Below are 15,031 nucleotides of genomic sequence, written 5' to 3' on the forward strand. Positions count from 1 at the left end.
CGCCTGCTTGGATTTGAAGGGGAAGGAAGGAAGAGAGGAGAATCCCGGCGGCTCGTTGAGGACGGAGGGTGGATGTTTGTAGAAGGCCGCAGCAACACGGTGACTTTAGTGTCACTGTATGGACACTGGTAAGGTAAGGTGACATTTTCAGGGTCATTAAGAGGACATTAGTGTGGCGCACAGATACAGTATGTATGTTGGATATGAAGGGGTCTTTATTTGAATCCAACTTGCCGTGAAACTTTTTCTATGGTGAAAAGATGCAAAAAAACAACAACAAATGTCTGCAAAGCTAAGAAGGACTGTTTAACCCTAGAGGGAGTCTTACTCACAACGCACAGGTCTTGTGATCTGCATCGATGGAGACAAAGTCACTTTCTTCTCTGAGTTGTTGAGTTTTTGTGTACATGCACACCGCTGCTCATGGTCTGTCTTTGTGTGTATGTGTGTGTGTGTGTGTGTGTGTGTGTGTTCCTATTGCTGCAAACCCTCGTGAGATAAGAAAGACACAGATATCCTCTCTGTACCAATGAATGAGTCTCCTCTTCCCCTCTCCTCCAACCGTCCCTCAGGCCACTCTCTGCTGCTCTTCTGTTCTACATTAATTCTTTAACAAGCTGCTTTTATGCTGCTCATACAGACATGGGGCTTCAGAGCAGACGATCTGGGCTGGACCGGGATGACGGGGAGATGTTTATAGAACCATGTTGGGCTGCAACTAACGGTTATTCTCATGTTTTCATATTGCTTGTTTTTTCTGAGCAGCAGTCTAAGTATGTTAAATAACATGATATAAAACAGGGAGAAGAATTAAATCCTCACATTTAACAGTGGTTGGTAAAAGTACTTAGATCCTTTACTTCAGTAAAAGTAGCGATACTTCAATGTACAAGTACTCCATTACAAGTAAAGGTCTTACCTTCAAAGTTAAAAGTAAAAGTAAAGAAGCAAGCTATCAAATACCAAAGCAGTTGTTAAGCAGAATGGCTGCTTTATTTATATGTATATTTTATATGCATATAAATAATATGCATTAGGTGTACGCAGCATTTGAATGTTTTAGCTTGCCTAGTTGGAGTTAATTTCAACTACTTTATGTACCATTGAGACTGATTTATTCCAGATATTTTCTTTATTTAGACAATGTTTTCTTTTGCTTGTTTTTCATTTTGTAAGAATTTGACAACACTACAGGCACCTCAGGTCTGTTTAGGTAGGCAGGTATAGGACCAGCATGCACCTGGGAGGGTCTATGCTATTCTATTTTATTTTTTCACCAGAGCAAGAGAGGCAGGAGGAGCCATGATTTGTTTGTTTGTTTCTTAGGATAAATAAACCACAAGAAAACAGAAACATCTGCAGTGTGTACCAGCGGACATCTTTTGTCTGCGTACATTTCATTTGCCTTTTGGTTTGAAGTTAGTTTGATTTAAATTCTGGACAAAGAGCCAGTGCAGGTTGCTAAATCTATTCCAATACATCATGTTTTATAGATGTTTGTAAAATCTTAATCTAAAAGAGTAACTACTAACTATATGTAGTGGAGATAAAAGTCCAGTACCTCCCTCTGAAATGTAATTGTAGAGGAATATTATCTTGCCTCCTTAAATTATTTAGTTTCAGCACCATATGTAAAACACAAAAGAACTGCTGTGACACTGTAAAATCAGTGGTGCTGTAATGCTGCTGCAGGCTCAGTACAGCTGCCACTTTTGAGTGGAGGGCGATGCGATCCCCCACACTTCTGGAGCATACTGGATGCCATTTCTCCAGTCTGGTTTGAGACAGAGAGGGACGGGGAAAGACAATGGCAGCCGCATGGTCTGAGGATGTTTCTATTTGCATGTGTACGCCACTCCCACCAGTTCCCCTCCACATCCCAAGAACAATGCTGAATAGAGGATTGCCTGATGTCATCCGGCACCGCTGCTACTGATCTGACAAGAATCGTAAATCCTGTCCCGCCAGATCCTGTTTTATAACAGATACAGTCCACCAATAGTGTCACTGGAATTTATTCTCACAAACAGATCCGGTTTCAGAAGATTTCTGAGAATTCGGCCACATTCATCAGCGAGAAATGACACCAACTTCTGTCCTCACGGGACAAAGGGCGTTTGACGTCCACTTCCTGTGACTGGGTCAACCTTTGAGTTCGTGTGCGGGGCCTGCTCACGACAAAACAGATGAAGAGCTCCATCAATGCATTCTTGTGGTGGAGTGACAAACAAAAGAAGCGTCTTGAGTCAAATGTAACCACTTCCCTTTTGTTGTGTGTGGTGACTGCAAACAAAGGCTGCTTTTCTGTAGTACAACATCCACATGAGCCAAAATACTTCAAAATGTCATTTTGGTTTACACAGCTGTCTTTTTTTGTGATTATGTTATTGGGAAAAATATATTTACTCTGGCTTTTCCTTCTCGACACATGAATCACAGGCTCTAAGGAAACAGTAAATGATGTCAACACAGTTTCCACCCAGTTCTCACCCTTTGAAAGTGTAACACGCATGATCAATTTGGACGATTTCCCACAACTGTATGTGTGACAGTTATCATGTCTGCACAGATGGGACAGCCCATCCTGCAACTGTGGGTTTGGTGGAAGGGAAATTGACATATAGGCTTCATAAATTATATGTGCATTATCATAATCATGTCAAGTGCAAACCAATACTTAAAGGAAATAGATAACTTTTTTAATTACAGTGTGTCTTTTTTTATGATGTTGCCCCAGCTTGGCTACATGCTATACGTCTGTTACACTGGACACACTGAGTACATAAGCAGGTTTTTCATCCGAAGGATACCTGTAGTTTACCACAATAAATTCAATGTACAAAATACTTGTTCTGGATGGCAAATCCAGATCAGAGCTGTTATTATTTATTGAATAAATAAAACTATATGTTGTACACATTTTTATAAGAGTATGAATTGAATTTGGTTTTGGGCACATATATTTTTCCATCTAATTTCAGAGAACATCAAGCCTCTACTATGGCAGTAAAATGCAATGATTTTCAAAATGTACACATTGACTGGGCAAAATAAAGAAAACTACTTCCACTGAAGTTACATATTTATTTTTATGTCACATGATTCAAACAAAACTGAAAACTGAATCTTACTTAAACAGGCTTAGAAGAGGCGGTCCCTGAGACAATCCTGAAAATAGGAACAACCCGGGCAAATTTGGCCTATTTCACGAGTTGCAAAACAATCCTTATCGCAGACATGTTTGTTTCTGCACCTGCTTCCTCAATGGTGTAACATACTGTATGCGTCTTCTTATCGGCCTGTCATATCAGAGGAAATGGTCACTTTTCATTTTGAAGCCTTTCTCTGTCGATACAGATGACGTGCCGGTATCATGGTGCATCCCGAACCGATAAAGAAGTGATGCACCTGGATATCCTGTAAAAGAACAAACAACTAATTCATGTGTTTGTGTATATTCCTCAGATGTCATGGCGTCCGACCTACCGAAGCTCCAAGTTTCGAAACGTCTACGGAAAAGTGGGCAACCGGGAGCACTGCTTCGACGGTTTCCCCATCACCAAGAACGTCCATGACAACCACTTCTGCGCCGTCAACTCCAAGTTCCTGGCAGTCGTCACCGAGAGCGCCGGCGGAGGCTCTTTCATTGTTATACCTGTATCCCAGGTAACAGGCACCGACACACTCTTGATTTGGTTGACTTGGGTCAAAGATTAATGAGGTCCTCCCCCCTCTTTGGAGACCCCTGAGGTTATTTTTCCACTTGACTGTACAATTCAGTGTCGGAGGAGATATGTGATGTTTCTCTATTGTGTGTATAAAATGCTCATTTATTGTTGGTCCTGTTAAGTTAACGATCACAGCTTCAGTGACTCACTGAGAGTCAAAGCATTTAGGATGTTGAGGTGCTTTATACTGTGTATCTGTTAAAGGTTTAGACCAGATTACTGTTTGTTTCAGCTACTTGACAGCACAGTTAGATCTGGAGTTTAAAAACTGTTTTCACACAAATCCACCACAGACCCTCCCTGCCTTCTATTGCATGCCAGCCTTAAAAACTCAAGCCAGAATTTAAAGCCAAAGTTGTAACAGGGTAGATTTGCCAATAGAATCACATAAAGGCATACTGGTGTTTCCTATAAACAAGACAAAAGAGCGCTGTTGAAATTGAAAGCGTGAAATTATTTTTCTCATTATAGGAAAAAGGGAATGCATTTATTTTTACTTCACATTCAGCAGAAACATTCGGCTTTGCTGCCTTCGCTGGATTATTCATTACACAACAGCAGTGCAGATGTTAATATGGAAGATAAGCCTCGCAGTCACACATTTTAGAGGTATTATGCAGATAGACTGATTCATCTTCTAACACTTTGGTGGATAGTAATATTTCCAAGAACTGCATTTAACTGAAAATGCGTTTGCTCACATTTTATGTGGCGTTGATATTAGGTTTAATATGAAGAGTATAGAGTAGTTTCTAAATGTTGCCTGTCTCTTTAAGAGCGACTCTGCCAAGGTGCTTGGGAAGCTCTTGGCTGATCTGCAGGGTCGAGTCAAGCTGCTATCAGGCAGAATAAGTATTCAGTAAGCTGAGCAGTAAGGTTGTGCGAGGCAAGGAGACCTCAGCTACATTTTACTTTACGTCTTCATTAGTTTATGGTGTTCAGTCATGGAAAAAGACATACGACGTGCTCTACATGATAGAGTGCTCCAGGAATGAGAACTAAAACCCAGAAATGAGTCAGCATTTTTAAACTTCTGGTTCCCTCATCTCAAAGTCAGTGGGTTTTTTGAATGGGTTTTTGGTGAGATGCCTAAAATAAGGTCTGCAGTTAACTGAAGCTTAAGAGATTTTGATGCTTTGTTCAACGATATGAAATACATCAGTAAACACACCTCTTGTGAAGTGTTTTTAAAAAGGCGGGTGCCAACAAGTGGCTAAATGAGACTACAAAATGTCATCATGGTGACTAGTCCGCCTCCACAACCTTTTTGTGTAAACTCCCAACCAAAAACCAATGGAAAAATCCCATTGGTTTGTGGAGGGAACCAGTGAGATGCTAATTTACAGGTTGGCCGACAAAGATACTTCATCCCTGCAGCACTATGTTACATAGTTGGTTTGAAGTGCTGCAGAACGAACAGTGTCACATCAGCAATCTCTGTCCACTGTTGCTATGCCGTATCATTTTATATACATAACATCAGAGTACATAACAAGTGCTCACTTCATCTCTTGATATAGCCTTTCAGAAATTCATTTAAGCAAAGGTGGCTTTTCATTTCGTCCACCTACACTGCTTGTACCTCAGATGGGGCTTTTAAAATTGGTGAGGCTGAAGGTAATACACAGAGGCCTCTGGGCTCTCTTTGTTTATGAAATTCACTTTGTTTTGAGCTCTTGAGCATGAAGAAGAGCTGCACAGCATCATATGATTAAAGTAATGCTTGCTGGCATCATGTTGATTTATAGCGCTCGTAAATATAGAAAGAGAAAGTCATATTGGCTGGTTTCACATGTGACTACTAGGTGACCTATAATGCCAATAATAATATTATTTATATGGTATAGTATCATTTCATTTTAATTATAGAGGATTTACATAGAAAGACATTAATAGATGGCATGTGTCAACGAACGGTAGGCGTACAGAGGATTTTTTTCCCCCGGTCTGTCGAGTCATGAAGAAGAAAGACTTATGTGTGAGAAGATTCCCATATAGTGAATATAAAGAGAAGAGCTGATATTAATAGTGGTTTTGTTTTAAAAGAGGACTATCATTTCTGGATGTCAGCTGGATGTTTTTATGGATTAATCTCAAGAAAGTGAATATAATCGGCACTAAACAACGAGACAATCTTCTGTTTGATGGCATCTTCTGATCGTAGGGTTAAAAACATACATATTGCACATTGTCATCTACAGTAATCATTCTTAAAGTGATATTTTTCATGCTGTGCAAAGACTTTATCCATGACCATAACTTAAACATAACATAAAGGCCATAACTCGATCGATTTCCTCCTCGTCAAAGTATTTTAGCACTTTAGCATTTCCTCTGGTTTCTGCTGAGTTGACGAGTTTAGAAATGGCATTCCTCACATTCAGCAGCTCAGATGACAGCTTCTGTGGGATGATGGCTGCTGTTTCATGCAGTGTCCTCGTGTCAAAACAACAAAAGAGCAAACTTCTTTTCTTTTTTAAGGTGACCTTACACTTTGTGAGGCTCCATATGTTGCCTTTTTTATGGCAGCGTACAGAAGAGGACCTGTGTTATTGTTTATGCTGAAAAGAATGGTGTAGAGAAGTTAAGATGTTTTTTGGAAAACAAATAATATTTGTATATATATGAAATATATGAAATCAATAGCTGTCGTCATCAGAGGCAGTCTGTATTCATGTAAATGAGACTCAGAGCAGGTAGAAAAATGACAAACAAGGGTGAAAAGATGAGCACTAAAGGAGATGAAGTCTTTACACAAGAAGCTCATCCCGCTCCATTAAAAATACAAACAAATCTGTGGAGGGTTTGGCTAACAGCAAGGTGTGAGAACGACTGACATATTACGCTGACAGCCGGCGAGACGGCCATATGGCTGCCCCCCCCCCCCCCCCCTAGACAATTTCACTAGAACGTGGAAGGACTACCGCTGGCACCACCTGGCACACACACCAGCCCAGAAATCGACACATGAGGTCACAAACACCTTTTCATCACCTCAGACAAAGAAAGAGGGCGCAGTGGGTGTGGTGCCTTTTTACATCACTGCTGCCATTACTACTGCTAATATACTATCACTATAATATATATTAAATACCTACTGCAGTTTCTTTTAACTGCTGGTTTTGCTTTTTTCGGTTCACCAGGCCTTAATGCAATCTCTTATACGTCTATTCTTAAGGCATCTATGAGAGTAATTTCCTGTGTACATGTTTTAACGGCATTTATAAAAAAAGAAATTTCCCACATATTGTGCAGTTTGCGCAAAGTCATGAACAAGGATGTTATTTTGCTACAGTTTATTACGAACATTAAGTTAATTAAACCATCACTTTGAGTTGAGTATAAACAACTCTAAACAGTGATCCAATGACAACACTGCAGACTGTGCTGCTGGTGCATACAGTATGAAAGCAGCATCAGCACGCATTGGACCATTAACATGTGATAAAACTGGAAAAGCATGACTCGGCACGTTCTTTTCCCAGTGAACAGTGAATTCATTAGAAAGAAACCGACGATGACAGCAGGATAGAAAAGACCCAATTGTTAATCTTCAACTTGTATTGAATCCTCATTAGTTGTTAATTCCCTCCTGTTCTGTAATTCATTCGTTGATATTATTGCATCTTATAGCCGGAGGAGTCATAGAATGCTGCTGTTACAAGAGGATGTACCGCTACTGTAACCATAGAACCGCCTCGTTAATGCGGATTTATTGGGAATTAAAGATCAACATGCGTTGGTAGCAAACACAGTGTGATGCTTCTGTCGTACCGGGCCTCCACATCTGTGTTCGTCTGAAGAAATGAGCTGCAGAAAGACGATGAGGCCTGATGTAGATCTGTGTCTCTTTCCTGCCAGTCGTCCAGACAAACGTTAGCAACCACTATTTCCACTCAGATTCTCTTATTTGTATTCGTTGTGGTAGAGGAGCGATAGCTGTCTGTTATTTATATCATGTTCCATGATCATTTCTGACTCCCCCTAATAATACCTCATGAACCCTCTGAACTCTGTGGTTCCCAACAGACATTATTTCTTTGCAGGTAATTAGTTCCACCTTAATAAGGAGTCCCTTATGATCGCATGTCATTAATGTTTTGAGGCCGTGTTAAAACCGCCCAGTCACTGTAAGATTTCTAAAAAAAGAATGATAACGCGTGGTCAAAACTTGGCCTCAGCCTGGCTTGTCTTTTTTTAAAAAGTTGTTCTTACTTTCCTGAAATCTTTACGTCTGTACATGTAGGAGCAGCACGTCAAAGAGCCTTCAACGCTAACTCAAGTTAGTTATGTTTATGAATCATTCTGTCTGGCTCCGTCACACTGTCTCCTCTTAAACTGATGTCCCTCTTCACTGTTGGCAGACATTGGTCTCTATTGGTTTCGGCTTGTGTTCCTCGTCTTGTTAGCAAAGACTTGAGTATCTTTGGCAAACATATTTCTGTGAGCAGACTTCCTGCTCGCTGCTTTTTAGTTTTTGTGACATCCAAAAAGTATTTATTGATCTGCTTTCTTTTTATGTTTATGTTGATAAGTGATGTATCTGTTATGTACTGTATGTTGCTGAGATTATATTGATAAGAATATGCTAGCTATTTGTCAGTAGCAACTTTATATTGATTAATATGGGTAAACACTAGCTGATGACTCATTCTCACCCAAAGCCTTAGTAAGGATGTGTGATTGTATTTCACCATTTTGCCTCCTGCTGTTATAAAATGAAATGTATTGTTTTTAGTTTGGGGGAGGAGCACAAAGGCGCAGTTAGAAAATGCATAATTTCATATCTCTTTCAGGATTAAGGTGCATAGATGCAACTAATAGCATTTTGTTATCGATATATATATATGTTATATTTAATTATTTTATAGTAGAGTTTGTGAGGCTTGATAAAGCATCTGGAGTGAATCTTCAGGGTTCGGTGAGGACAGTTCATTTAAACATGCGGGATTTCATGACCCGACGCTCCGAAACAAATCTCTGAGGAAATAGAAAAAAGAGGTCAGTGGATTTAATTGACGTGAAACATTCATGACAACATGACCGACATTAAGAGCTTTGCGTCGTCTGTTGTTATGAGCCACTGCCCCTCTGTGGACTCTTCGGGTTATTGCAATAACACTGAAGTGCCTCAGATGTCCCTGTACAATAACCAGGTCTGTTTTTGTTTTTTATCAAGTCGGCTCACAAATGTGATTGAACTTTTATTACATTATGTTGGTCTTTCATGTCCACGTTAAAAGAAAGAAAAGAATAGTCTTGTTCAGTATTGTTCTGAATAGATGAATAGAGATTCATTATTTGTGTCCAGGAACAAATTATTTACTCAATTATTTTGCCGAAACAGAAAAACTACAGTAAATGCAAAATAAGGACGCTTCTGTCGCTCTCTTTCAGTGTGGTCGTCTGGACTCTCATTACCCAAAGGTGTGTGGCCACCAAGGCAATGTACTGGACATCAAGTGGAATCCCTTCTTTGAGAACATCATAGCATCCTGCTCGGAGGACACCTCGGTAAGTGACCCACTTACCAAACAGGTATAGGCTCAGGGTGATTACAGAGGGTGATGATGCTGGAGGAAGATGTGACACAACATACTGTATCTGTGAAATCGTGAGTTTGTGAGATGCTGAGGTTCATCTCGTCATTATGACCAGAGGGCCTCTGATTCAGAGCGTGAGTACTGGACACAAGCTTGTGAGTGGATTTCGTCTGGCAGCTGCTCTGGTTGTTGTTGCTGTTGTGAGCCAGTGGCCTGAAAAGGGCAAATGACGGATGTGAAATGCTTTTGAGCAATTCACAAATCCACCAGCGGTTCGGTAACCGACTGCATATTCTTAATCTCAGATGTTAAATGACATATGCTAACAACCTGTGCGCCTGTCACATTACTCTACCGAGCATAATGAAGCCACAGTAACACTGTGTCCTGTGTGGTACTTTCACTTGATGAAGCATAATCCAACACAGAGCGCCGTAATCCAGTCTAATCCTAATGCAATGGGCTGCATTGATACCATGTGCTATTTTTGATCAGAGGGATCTCTAGCTGTGTCATGCTGATTGTAGATCAGAGCTCACATTAAATACAAGATGAAGAGGCCTCTGACTAAAGCATTATACCTTTTGACCTCTTCTATAAATGTGTGTGTGCTCTTTATGATGAGGCACCTTGTATTCCTTTATGTTCACTGTGTTAATGTGAACGTGGCAGGTGCGAGTATGGGAGATCCCAGAGGGCGGTCTGAGACGCAACATGACGGAGGCGGTGCTGGAGCTGTACGGCCACAGCAGACGGGTGGGTGTGATCGAGTGGCACCCCACCAGCAGCGGCATCCTCTTCAGCGCTGGCTACGACTACAAGGTTAAAGGAAATACTCCCATACTCAAATACTGTTAGATATTGTCTATGTGTATCATTTAGCTCATTTTAGGAGTTACCGGTACTTTGTAATGGTCTGTAATATTTTTTATGAGATAACTGTTGATCTACAACAAATGAGTCAAACTATTATAAGTTGATACATTCTTAAGGCATTATTTGATGGTTCTATTGTGAGGACTTGATCAATTTCTTCATTCTATATCATTGACTATTGACTATTCTGGGTTTTAGTCAGATACAATTTGAAGTCTATAGATGATGGCTTCGGCTCTTACAAATTGTGGTGGGCAATTTCGCTATTTTCTGTCATTTTATAGACTGAACGATGATTTCCAAAGAACATATTTGGGATATTTAGGCTCTTATTTCACTTGATGTTTCCACACAAAAATAAAAGTCAAATTCCATTCAAAAAGCTGACAACATAATCACATCACTGATTGAAGCCTCGCTGCCATCTAACAGCTGCACCCAAACAATCCTTCCCTCAGATCCTGATCTGGAACCTGGAGATCGGAGAGCCGGTGAAAATGATCGACTGCCACACGGACGTCATCCTAAGCATGTCCTTCAACACAGACGGCAGCCTGCTGGCCACCAGCTGCAAAGACAAGAAGCTGCGCGTCATTGAGCCGCGCTCCGGGGCCGTCCTTCAGGTCAGCGGGACGGGGCTGGTGGTTTTATGGGAGTGTGCCCCATTATAGAGCCAATGCCCCTTGGGTGTTTTAAATCTTCTGAATCTAAATCATCTAAAAAATGTATTTGCATCCTTTCTCTGTATTGTCACAGCAATATGATAGTCCCAAGAATGAATACTGGTAATAATATACAGTATAAGAGAACCTTGCATGTATCATTAATGCTCTGTCTTTGTGTGCCGCTCCACCAGCAAGCCAGTTGTAAGAACCACCGCGTGAACCGAGTGGTGTTCCTGGGCAACATGAAGCGACTGCTCACCACAGGGGTTTCACGCTGGAACACCCGGCAGATCGCTCTCTGGGATCAGGTCAGACAATACCTCCATATGGCTGCACACAAGTAATGCCAGAGTGGGTGGAGCTAGTGTGTGTGTGTGTGTGTGTCGGTGTTGAATTCCCTGTGTGTGTGTTCTTCTCAGGAGGATTTGTCCATGCCAATTGTGGAGGAGGACATAGACGGCCTCTCAGGACTGTTGTTCCCCTTCTATGATGCCGACACACACATGTTGTACCTGGCAGGCAAGGTCAGCGCTGATCCTTACTGGGTCACAAGGAATTTATTTTTCAGGACTGTAAAATGTCTCAGATTTATCACTTTCTCATCCACATTGAACTCTGACATTTTGGCATATTTTTCCACGCTGAAGTTTATCAAATGAACAAAACTGTACAGCTTTGTTGTTATTGTTTTGAATTTAACTGACAAGGTAACAGGATAAAGGTAATCAGTGCAAATCGTAAATGGCAAATACCAAACAAAGCAATGAACTACAAACAAATGTTAACAATGCCTTTTATTTAGTGACAAGAGCATACATACTTAATTCACAGAATAAATAATTGAAAATGTGGCCATTTTGCATCACATTATCAAAACATATAGAGGAAGTGCCTCATAAATTAATTAAACAAACAGGTCAAAGGCTGTATTCGGAATCACACTCACTATCCACACTATGCATGACGTCAGAATGTTTATTTAGTGAGTTCCAGCTGTATGTGGATCTTGTATAGATGAGAAATGCCCCACAATGAATGAATTATGTCTCTTCAAACTGCGCAATGTTTTCAAGATTTCACACTTTGAAACATCTGTCAAATATCTGTCATCTCCTTTAAGATGCAAAGTAACACATTTCTCACACATTACTGCACTGACATGCAAACTATACTCTGAGAAGTGCTGTAAGGTTTTTATTTAGTTCTGTGTGTTTTGAACTGGCAAGATGGTTGCTCAAAGACCTTCATTTTTAGTGCTCTAGTGTTCAACACTCACCCCTTAGTTTGAAAGTAACTTCAAGGATTTAAAATTCTGGTACTCGTTGCATAGCACCAAATCCGATTAGGCCGTACTTAAAACATTAAGAAACCAAATGTAAAAAATGTGACTTGGTTGAAACTCAAGCTACCTCTTGAACTGTGGTGTAATAGACACATTCTGGTGCCTCGGCAGGGGGACGGCAACATCCGTTACTTTGAGATTACCACAGAAAAGCCGTACTTCCAATACCTGACGGAGTTCCGGTCCCCGGCCCCACAGAAAGGCCTCGGTAAGTCATTTGTTGTCCAGTAATATATGATCTCTCCTGCTATTTTTCTCATGTTGGTGTGACTTCAATTGGCCGTAAATTCCGGGAAAGTACGTCACGTTGTCAAAGTGTCAACCACGCGCTCCTTGTTCTTGTCTGCAGGTGTGATGCCGAAGCACGGCCTGGATGTGGGAGCTTGTGAGGTGTACCGCTTCTACAAGCTCGTCACTCTGAAGGGTTTGATCGAGCCCATTTCGATGATTGTCCCAAGAAGGGTGAGTGGGAAGGAATTCATGGAATGAAGTGATTCTCCTCTGTTTTCTCATTATTAATCATTTCTGCAATATGTCACATTTATCCAGCACATAATGGGTGAAAGAGCATAATGTAGTTTTCGTCTGATTGTAATCAACCTTTTCCTGGCAACACTTGGACATACAGTATTCTGGCATGTAATGAGCACAAATACAGAGCTGAGAGCTAACACGGACAGATGTAATTCATCTGAGTGCAAATGGATCTTTACTGGTTTGACTTGAGACCAAAACAGAAAGAAGAATCCAGTACGTGTCAAAGTGCTTGCTGAGCCATGCAGAGAGGTTACATTTTATGCAGGATAACCACCGCTTCATCCGGCTTTATCTTAAATAAGGTGCTGGAAGTATCAAAAAGCTCAAACTGGTAGAATAGATACCCGCACACTTAAATCTCTGCGTAGAACACTTTATTTTTAGCTTTCGGTCTAAAGGACCTTCATCAGAGCATACCTGCTTTGAGACAAAGAAATCTTAAAACCTGTTGTGTTTCCTGGTTTACAGTCGGACACATACCAGGAGGACATCTACCCCATGACAGCAGGAACAGAACCTGCGCTCTCAGCGAGTGAATGGCTGAGCGGCATTAATAGAGGTAAACAACACGTCACACACACTGTGCATTGGCTTGACTCTCCTCTCCACTTTTTGCCAAATACAAACCAATGTCAGGCAAAGATCTTAATCTAATACCAGCATATCATCCTGCGTTTGGTGATGTGATGTGCTAGAAGTAATTTCTTAGGTATGACAAATATTTAAAGATACCCTCCACTCAAAACATGTATTTTTGTTATATTTATGTCCCCTAAAATGTCTGAGCATGACTAAACTGACGTGTATCTGTGCAAAGTTTGTCACTGTGGTGCATGTTTTCCCTCCACTGAAGGGGGAGATGTCAATGCACATCTCTAAAATCTGAAATTCATGCATACCCCGGGCAAACTAGATTTCAATTTGAAAGCCAGTGGCTGTCCATCACACAAATGCAGACACATATTGACAGGGACACTTTGACACAACAGCAGGAAAACAAAACTGAAACCTCCAAGTGTTTTTAGAAGGTGGATTTTCATATGTTTTTGCTCACTTTTTGCAAACAGACCCAGTCCTAATGTCCCTGAAGGAGGGTTACCAGCGACCACACCAGTTAGTGTTTAAGGCCCCAGTGAAGGAAAAGAAGAGTATGGTAGTGAACGGGATCGACCTGCTGGAGAACGTTCCACCCAGGACAGAGAACGAGGTGTGTGAACAGCTCATGTTGTGAATCGCTTTACACAACTGTCATTACTCTACCCTGTTGTTCCTGTATTATAAAAGTATTTAATAAAACTAGATTTAGAAAACAGTTGCAAGGGAGAAATCAGAACATTACAACTAACTATGAACATAGAAGCAAACTGAACTAGAAAGGTGCACTCAGTGGAGTGCACATCTCCGCCAGGTGTGTCCGCAACGACCGCTGCTTTAATGTTTGATTGAATGAAGACAACCCACATTTGGCTAACAGCCCATAAAGACTGGGAGTGTATCAGACGTGTTTTTCACGCGCACAGCTCACACAAAAGATACGCTTTCATTGTAATCCAGGCCGATGTCGGCACCCGTTCTGCGCAGACGGGCAGATATTAAGCAGTTTGGTGCAGCAGTATGCGAAATTAGCCGTGGACAGACACAGAGATGCACACAAACACACTCAGGCACACACACAACCGATATCATATTCTCCTGGCGCAGATAACGGGAGCAATAGCGGCTGTGTTATTGATAGCATTGATTGCACTGCATATTAACCAGCGTGGTCCATGCTATATACATGATGTCCTGTTTCTTGGACTGTTTTCACCTATTGACCCAACAAAGAGGAGCTTTTACAGTTTATGGGGATCCAAATTCAATAAACAAAAAGACAAATGAGGATCATGTGAGCTGCACTGAAAGGAATCAATTGATTGGGTCGATGTAGTTGATTGAATGGGTGAAGAAGCGACTGTACATTCTCCAAATGTCCTGTATTAACGATAGCTTTCCATGCTTGAATGTTAAAGTGTATTTTTTACATGCACAAGCTCTTGTTTTTCTTTACGTAGCTCCTGCGGATGTTCTTCCGGCAGCAGGAAGAATTGCGGCGGCTAAAGGAGGAGCTGACCACCAAGGACGTGCGAATACGCCAGCTGGAGCTGGAGCTCAACAACCTGAAGAACGTTAGCCCCAACAACGTCTGACCTCTCAGCCTCCTGGACTGGCAAAGCTGCTTCCTTTGCCTCCAATTTCTGACCTCCGACAAGCTTCTGAGCCCTCCTATGCCTCTTTTTTGATATATCATAACTTCATTCCTGCTGCCCTGCATAGTACACCCAATAATATGATAAGTGG

The 15,031-nt window shown here is 41.2% G+C and overlaps 1 protein-coding gene across 1 annotated transcript; it reads left to right on the top strand.

Annotated features, from left to right (window-relative positions):
* Positions 1–3,465: 3,465 nt before the first annotated feature.
* On the top strand, positions 3,466–14,880 carry coro2ba (coronin, actin binding protein, 2Ba). Its single transcript, XM_076078690.1, has 11 exons — positions 3,466–3,666; positions 9,126–9,242; positions 9,944–10,093; positions 10,606–10,770; positions 11,004–11,120; positions 11,232–11,336; positions 12,266–12,362; positions 12,504–12,616; positions 13,160–13,250; positions 13,759–13,898; positions 14,746–14,880. Exons 1-11 carry the CDS (start codon positions 3,466–3,468, stop codon positions 14,878–14,880), a joined length of 1,431 nt encoding a protein of 476 aa, XP_075934805.1.
* The last annotated feature ends 151 nt before the right edge of the window (positions 14,881–15,031 follow it).

The sequence above is a fragment of the Anarhichas minor genome, unplaced genomic scaffold, assembly GCF_050575085.1.
Source record: "Anarhichas minor isolate MPS153535 unplaced genomic scaffold, ASM5057508v1 ptg000067l, whole genome shotgun sequence".
Lineage (NCBI taxonomy): Eukaryota > Metazoa > Chordata > Actinopteri > Perciformes > Anarhichadidae > Anarhichas > Anarhichas minor.

Coding starts and splice junctions, on each gene's coding strand:
- coro2ba (XM_076078690.1), top strand. CDS start 3,466: ATGTCATGGCGTCCGACCTACCGAAGCTCCAAGTTTCGAAACGTCTAC. Junction 10,771..11,003: donor GCTCCGGGGCCGTCCTTCAG/GTCAGCGGGACG, acceptor CCGCTCCACCAG/CAAGCCAGTTGTAAGAACCA. Junction 11,337..12,265: donor TGTTGTACCTGGCAGGCAAG/GTCAGCGCTGAT, acceptor GTGCCTCGGCAG/GGGGACGGCAACATCCGTTA.